This window comes from Synchiropus splendidus, chromosome 12, assembly GCF_027744825.2.
Source record: "Synchiropus splendidus isolate RoL2022-P1 chromosome 12, RoL_Sspl_1.0, whole genome shotgun sequence".
NCBI classification, from domain to species: Eukaryota; Metazoa; Chordata; class Actinopteri; order Syngnathiformes; family Callionymidae; genus Synchiropus; species Synchiropus splendidus.
The window spans coordinates 8,789,194-8,797,132 of NC_071345.1; the positions used below are offsets into that span (position 1 = coordinate 8,789,194).

A 7,939-nucleotide genomic window follows, 5' to 3' on the forward strand; every position below is an offset into this window, starting at 1 on the left:
GCATCCAGCATCTTCGTGCCTACAGTTGATCATGAGATGGTTTACGGGACGGTGATGGAATTTCCCTGTCCTCAGGCTCCTTCTGGTTTCCAGAGCTACTGAGCTACACTAAACACACACACTCGCATGTGGTCACATTCCCACAGATGAACGCTCAGCTCTGCTAGTAGAGTCCCATGTGAGCTTATCCTGTTTGAGCTGCCTCATTCAATTATGTCTTTGTAAAGGTGCAGTCTGTGTTATTGCAGTCTATGTTGCAATTTCAGTGTAACACAGTAGGATGTACTTGGCTTTTGTGATGGTGGCTACTTACAGTAATACACCATCTATCTATCTATCTATCTATCTATCTATCTATCTATCTGTCTGTCTGTCTGTCTGTCTATCTATCTATCTATCTATCTATCTATCTATCTATCTATCATCTATCTATCTATCTATCTATCTATCTATCTATCTATCTATCATCTATCTATCTACCTGTCTGTCCGTCTATCTATCTATCTATCTATCTATCTATCTATCTATCTATCTATCTATCTATCTATCTGTCTGTCTGTCTATCTATCGATTTATCTTTTAGAATACGATACTTAAAACCTTTTAACATTTTAATTTGCAACAAATAAAAAAGGCATGTTTCTGTTTTGGGAAATGGATAAGAAATAAACTGGTTTTCTTTATTAAATATCCCTAACCCATATAAAAATAGTATGATTAGAGTGTAACAAAAATGTTATGACTCTATGAAACTAAAATGTTCCCTGCTGTGTATTTTTGATTTGCTCTCCTTGTTATCAATCTCTGATGTTTTTACAATTTTTTGCCGAGGAACTTTTGATGAGTCAAAGGGGTATTTAAAAGGCAGAAAGCTTGAAGTTAACAGACTACAAAACTCATAAAGTCAGTTTAAAAAACAATTACATAAGATCAAATAAACCCTTTTTAACACGCCGTCTCATTTTATGATATGTTTTCATCCCCCTGCACCTGTTTCTCATCAAACTAAGTCTGTTTTTCCTCTAACTTTATCAGTTTATTAGACTTATCAAGGTCATTGATGCTGTCAAAAATGCCTTGACCGGTTCAGTGTTATGCAATCTCTCTTTTGATTTTATGTTTTAGTTTACATTTCTCTCTTCCCCCGTCTTCTGTCGTCTCAATGTCTTCCATAATTGCATCATTTCTGTGCACTGCAGTCGTCTCTGGCGTGTCAGATCCTTCACTCACTGGGGCTCTAGTGATAGGATCCAGACGTTGTGGTGAGTGTTTTTGGCGAAGCGTGGACAGACCATGAACTCACTGTGTGTGACCTCGCAGTCAGGCGAGGAGCGTGCACACACACGTGCAGCGGCGTGATAGAACACACATGCACAAATGCACCTTCCATCTGCCGTGGAAAAGTTTGCAAATGTCATATTTGTCGGACACAGGTGACCTGACCGCAGACGGTTTTTGCTTGGAGTGTATTTGAAAGGGAAAATAAACCCGAAAAAGGCGTGCGAGGAGGGGAAACTAAACAGAGGCTTAAGAGATGAGGTAAACAAATCGGACACAAACACGTCCATCACGCGACTACAATGTAAACGGGGTAGAAAAGACAAAGGCGCAGATGAAAATCTGCTCAGAAACAAAACAGAAGATGGTCTAAGATTACAGCCACAGCCAACCCAAAAACTTTCAATCTCTGGTGGTTTTGAAGCGACTACAGCTTCTCAATGCGACATAGATCATGATCTCTCGGCTCCTTCTATTTACATCTGGTGTATCCAGCTCCTGCTCAATTACACTTCCAAATGAAACCAGATAATAACTGTGATTATTAGATGTGAGCTGTCACCAGACGAGCTGCAATAAAACCCTCTTGACAGGCTTCCTTTGTTGGTAGGTTGGTGGTGCTGGGAGCTGCATTCTGTTGCTTTAAATATCAAGCATATGCTTTTAATGTACATTTTCCATTTGTCTCGATATATCACTTCCTCGTCTCCAGCCAGTTCTTCTCCTTATCAACCGCCTCCCTTCATCTTCGGCCAACTTTTCTCACTGACTTTCACCCAAACAGAAGGCTGCGACATCAGCTGGAACGCAGTCGTCTGCTGCAGTCATCTGCATTTCCAGCGCAGGGACTCTTTAGCGGCCACGTGTCTCATCCACCTCTCCATGCTTCCGTTTGTCTGCCTTCAGGTACTACTTCAAGGTCCAGGCCCGGAATGTGTTCGGTCTGGGGCCGTTCAGTGATACGCTCACCTACGTGACTGAGTCAGGTGAGTAACCCCGCGAGGCTGATGCTCCACAACATGTGGCGAAGTGTCCTTGCCAATAATGAAATAATCTGCTCCAGACTCTGTCTGTGCACTTTTGCTCCCCCATTAAAAATCATCTGCTTTTGTTTCCACTTGCAGACGATCCACTGCTCATTGAAAGGCCACCTGGTAAGTCCATGAACCTACAAATCCATTTAATTCAAACCAATATTTTTGAGAGGAAAGATGATAATATATCACTTGACACTATGGATAAAACTGTGTTAACTTCCATGATGGATAGACCAGTAGTGACATTGCAGGGGTTGTTTTGGGGTAGATATCTTTCTTTGTTTTTATTATATTTTTATCTATTTTATTATTATTATTATATTGTATTTATTGTGAGTTGTGAAAAAAGAAGGAAAAAAGCATTACTTCCACATTTAACTTGGCTAGTCATCACTCTGACAAGTGCATCTGCCTTTTTGCACAGAAAATGATTTTGTCTTGTCTCTCAATAATTTGTGTCTTTTGTATTCAATGACTATTAATTGCCAATAAAAATATTTTGAATAAAACTATAAATAAAACTATGCAATACAGAAATAAGTATGGAATTTAGAGAGACCAAAATGGCACTCAATACTGACATATAACTATATAAACAAATATATATTGCCACATTTGAGAATTCATTTTATATCATGGAGGAGAAAGTTTAAATTATGTTGTTTCTATGGCAGATTTTAAATTATGGTTCATATTCCACGCGCCATCTTGTCCTGGCTCCACAGGTGGAGAGCCAATATGGATCCCATTCACTTTCAAGTACAATCAGGCCCACAGCGCCTGCAAAGGAAGTCAGTTTGTGAAGCGGACTTGGTACAGGAAGTTTGTGGGCGTGGTGTTGTGTAACTCCCTACGATACAAGATCTTCATGGGCAACGGTCTGAGAGGTACGTGGACATTTAATGGCAACTTTTCGCTCATTTCTTTGAACAATGTTTCCTCACGTGTCCTCTTCTTTTGTGTCGACAGAGCCCTTCTACAGTATAGGAGACACTTTTGGAGAGGGAGAGGACCACTGCCAGTTTGTGGACTCTTACAGAGACGGAAGAACAGGCCCGTCCTACATGTCCAATTATCTGCCATCAGCAAACGGTATCATGACTTTACTCCTACTGACCACGACACTAAGACTTGTAATTGTTGCTTTCATTTCACTTCTTGTTTCCCCTCAATTCAAATTTTACTTCAGTCATGGTTCTTCCAAACCAACCTCACTTCCATGGCATAATATATTGACACTGGGAAAGTGGACCTGGTGCATCAAAATGCAGCACTTTAGTCCCACCCACTGTTGCGAACAACTATTTACGAAGTTCCTCTGTTGCCTGCTGCAGGTTTCTATCGTGCCTTCCGTCAGGAGCCGGTCACATTTGGGGTCATTGGACGACGCACCGCCCATCCATTCGTGGGCTGGTATGAATGCGGCGTGCCCATTCCCGGAAAATGGTAACACAGGACGGACATTTCTTTGTTACCTTGGCAACCCATCTGCACCCTGCGGCAGGTTCGCACCTTCACTTGTCCTGCTCAAAGAAACTAACTCTGACCTGCCAGAAGAAGATCACGTTCTTCTCAGAAAGAGGATATAGTACTTCGCTGTGCACTTTTTATATAAAGCAGTTTGTATATGTATATGAGGGAAAAAGACGCATGTGTGCTGTGCTCCTGTAGGTTAGCTCTATCCGAACTGTCTTCACTCAGATATCACCGTGTCTTATTTATCAAATTCACTTACCAGCAGTGACATTGGACCAAACACCGGGCGATTAACAAACTTCACTAGTGGCACTTAAAGTGTGTGTATAGGTCTGTTAAGATTTTTGTATCATTTTGTAATAGATTTTAACCGCTGCTTTTGTGTATTTGCTTTGTCCTCATGTATTTTTTTTTTTACACAATTTTGGAATTCAACAGTTACTATTTTTTGTATGCAAAGAATAAAGTGTCAAATATTTGCTCAGGAACTGTGAGAGATTAAATAAAGGTGCTATTGAAATAACATCCATCCATAAACATGCTTTATATCATGTTCTCCCACAGTGCTACGTTTTTTTAGGCTCATTTATGCTCAACATCACGTAGGGATCCGGATATGGACGAAGCCTTCTGTCCGTGCTCTGCGTAAATTTTGTCCGTATTTCTGCATGTTTCTTCATGGACACGGAGCAAACGATGCAGTACCACCGGAAACCATAGGGGGCAGTGATGCTCTTTTTTACACAATATGTAGCTCTAATGAGACAAGAAGAAGACAACAATGGTGGAAATTCTTCGTCCTCCGATTCGAGATATTTCGCAGCCTCAGCGACCACTGCCTCCTACAATGCTGCCTCCGTTTCCTCTTTTGTGTAGGAGGTACATGATCAATACTTCTCCCAAAGTCGCCATGTTTGTTTTGGGGTCACTTTTGATTCTGGGCTGCTCCCCCCGGTGGATATATTGGTGACCTGCAATACCAATGGTCTAGAAGGGTTGTCCCATTCTGAAGATGAGTTTTCTATCTAGCACCAACACCCATTCACCCATTCACAAGCTGATGCATCATTGGGGGTTAGTTTTCTGGCTCGGGGACACATCACATCGACTCACCCAGGGAAGGCACTTGAGACTTCCCAGACTCAGCTCAACCACTCTGCTCTCTAAGTTAATCCAACTCTCAAAATCACGTTACAGAGGTTTGCCTCTTGATTCCACAGAGGTTTCACTTCATTGTCCATCCTCTTTTCTAAATTTCCAAAACACCAAGACACAGTATCGTGACTATTAAACCAATAAAAATGCCAGCAAGAAAACAATGCACAAATAAATTGGTGTAGCCATCCATCATCACTTCACAAGGATTGTGGCTCGTCTTTGGACGACGTGTTGTGTCTGCAAAGTGAGAATTCATGACATCCATTGTGTTGGTGACAACAGTGGGTTTAAGAAGACAATAAACAATAAGACATAAAATATTATGAACAATGTTTTCGATGAACTGTTCCCAGTAACGATTGCACAGTTAGTGTCTGTTGAGTAACTCAGGGGCCTCAAACTGAGGCACAAAAGGCCCGCAGGTTTTGTTTTTTTTTGCTGCTTTCAAATAGTTCTCGGAACTGGTAAATTTCTAGCTCCGTACCGCCAGATGACTTCCTGTAATGTTGTGCATATTCTACTTCTATTGTCGTTTTCTCTAAACACACATTATTGTTCTACGCAGAGAAATGCTTCTGTAGAGTAATTTAAATTGTACGTGCAAACTACGATGCTGACAGTGCTAACAGTGGCTATCGCTAGCCTAGTCGATGCATGCAACAGTGTTTATGGAGTGTCGTCCTTTGGTAACTGGTAAGCACTGAACTCGCCTATGAAGTCATTCCCAGCTTCCCACTTCTCACTTATGAGGCAGCATTTGTTCCACCCAATCACGAGAACTTTGCACAGATCAGATCAGATCACAAAATAACAAAATAAAAGCATAAGAGAAATTGAGCATGACAGGCAAAACTAATCCAGCAAAAATGGTGCCAAAAGTGTGTGTAAAATATTGTGGTTAACTTTCGAAGCCCGTGTTCACATATATCCCATGAATAGTCTGCTGAATTATGGTGACACTAAAAGGCAATGAAGTACATGATAGCCTATAGACCTGGAGGTGCTGATCCTCATCCCAGTGTGATAGATATGTTTTCAGTTTTCCAGGCCGAGGTCAGCATCCCCTCCCCATAATATGGAACAACTTTAATTTTCAGGATGCCAAACAGACTGTTGGAGTCAATCACTCTAATCACGTTTGACAAAGTGTTTGCTGAAACCAAGAGCGAGAGTTTGTGTTTTCAAAGCCGAATTAAACGTTGGACCACAGGTTTGTGTCTCAGCCTGGATTCCGTCTTTGCCCTTCTTGATTTGGTTGTGATTTATCTCTTTTTCCTTTCCCCTTTGACAGCACTTATTATTCCTGACCAGCAGAGTCGGAGTCGAGCGTTGCCAATGACTTTATCCTCTCTAACATCTGTAACAGATGTTGCAGCTTTGCAAACCGTGTGTTTTTCTCTCGCAGTTGTCTCTCGTGGCTCTGGTCCTTTTATTCACTTACATACAGAGAGAGTGATGAATTCATAATTATTCTTCACCAACGTCCATCTCAGGGAAGATTTGGGTTGGTGCAGAATTCAACCCCATGAGTCAACAGCTATGCACGTGGCTGCCAACAAAAACATTTCAGGCCAAACAAAGCGAAACTCATCGCTCAAGCTCGAGCGTATACCTGGAAAATACGTTGCAACCTTGACATCTCTCCTGAAACTGTGCTGACAAATGGGCTTACTGCCGCTCCAAAAACAACCTTTAGCTCCTCTTCACTGCCCGGATGAAAACGGTATGTGCTTGAAGAGCAATAAAAATTGAGCTCACTCACACTGGGAGCCAAACTCAACACACAGCTGCCTGTAGATAAGAGATTCGTCTCCTCATCTCTATATGACTGTTTCCCCAAACTCTCATCGCCCTGTGCGATTTTTGACTTCAAGGACAAGTGAAAAATTGGCTAAGGCTAATTCACTTTTACGCCAAAGGCAAGCGGCGGACGTGGCGCTACGTGTTAGCATTTTTATTTTTAAATAATTCACCAGTGGCAACACAATGGAACCCAGCACCTGTGGCGACACAGGGATTAATATAGTCATATTTAGAAACGCGTTGTTGAGCGAGGTTCTTGAGTTTGTGAGAGATCAAGATGAAAAATACAAACATGAATATCTTTCACCAATGTCTGATAAAAGTGATGCAGGTCTGTTGGCTATCTTTAACAGGTTGACATCATATGCTGATGATGAAAAGCCTGTGGCTCACTGGACCTTCATCTCCCTGCTGGCGAATTATTCATGCGATTGATGGGCTGCTGCAAAGCACAAGACAAGTTTGGTCTGTGGAGAACCACAGAAGAGTGAGTTCATCTGTGTCAGTGTGCAGCCTTTCTCAATGGCAGACACACTGCTGGGCACCGCAAAAATATATGGTCAGTGTGGTAGCTGGGGAAGAAACAGCGCCCTCCTATGATTGGAGGGAGAATTGTTCTGAGTGGCCTCTATGTTATTTATGTTAACGTATACAACAGATTTAAGGCGCAATATAAGTGCTGAGATGGCGCTACGATGCATGCTAACACCTGGTCTGTAGCCTTCCGAAAGTTGCCCTTTGGTTTCATGGTTACAATTGTAACTGAGATTTTACAAATTCGATTTGCTCACTTAAATGAAAAATCTGTTTTCCACTGAATATTCTAAATCAAATTTCTTCTCAACACAATTAAGTCACTGGAAAATGTCTTGAGTCAATTTTTAAAAAAGGCTTTCCAGTTAAAGGGAGAGAGGAACAACGCCAAATATCATGCAACCAAGCGGATATATAGTGAACGCACGCCCTTTAGACTGATGTGCACCAACACCAGCCCAGCAAATACTCAGCTCGTGTGTGGATTAAACACAAAAATACTCAGGAAGCTAACAGCTCCTCTGTGTTTTATCACTGTCATAATAAGTAAACATCAAATGAACTTCCACTCAGCTATTTTTCGAGCTAGTCTGCATCGGAACAGTGAAGCGGCGCCAGTTTTCCTGAGAGGACCGACAAATACTCCAGAACAT

At 41.7% G+C, this 7,939-nt stretch overlaps 1 protein-coding gene across 5 annotated transcripts in view; it reads left to right on the plus strand.

The window, feature by feature from the left end:
• fndc1 (fibronectin type III domain containing 1) overlaps positions 1 to 4,271 on the plus strand; it is a 31,453-nt gene extending 27,182 nt beyond the window's left edge. For all 5 annotated transcript variants that reach the window (XM_053880966.1, XM_053880969.1, XM_053880968.1 and 2 more), the window contains 5 exons: positions 2,185 to 2,264; positions 2,403 to 2,432; positions 3,041 to 3,202; positions 3,285 to 3,407; positions 3,650 to 4,271. In XM_053880966.1, coding sequence (XP_053736941.1) covers positions 2,185 to 2,264; positions 2,403 to 2,432; positions 3,041 to 3,202; positions 3,285 to 3,407; positions 3,650 to 3,765 — 511 coding nt within the window. In that variant the 3' untranslated portion in view covers positions 3,766 to 4,271. The remainder of the gene's footprint in view (positions 1 to 2,184; positions 2,265 to 2,402; positions 2,433 to 3,040; positions 3,203 to 3,284; positions 3,408 to 3,649) is intronic.
• The last annotated feature ends 3,668 nt before the right edge of the window (positions 4,272 to 7,939 follow it).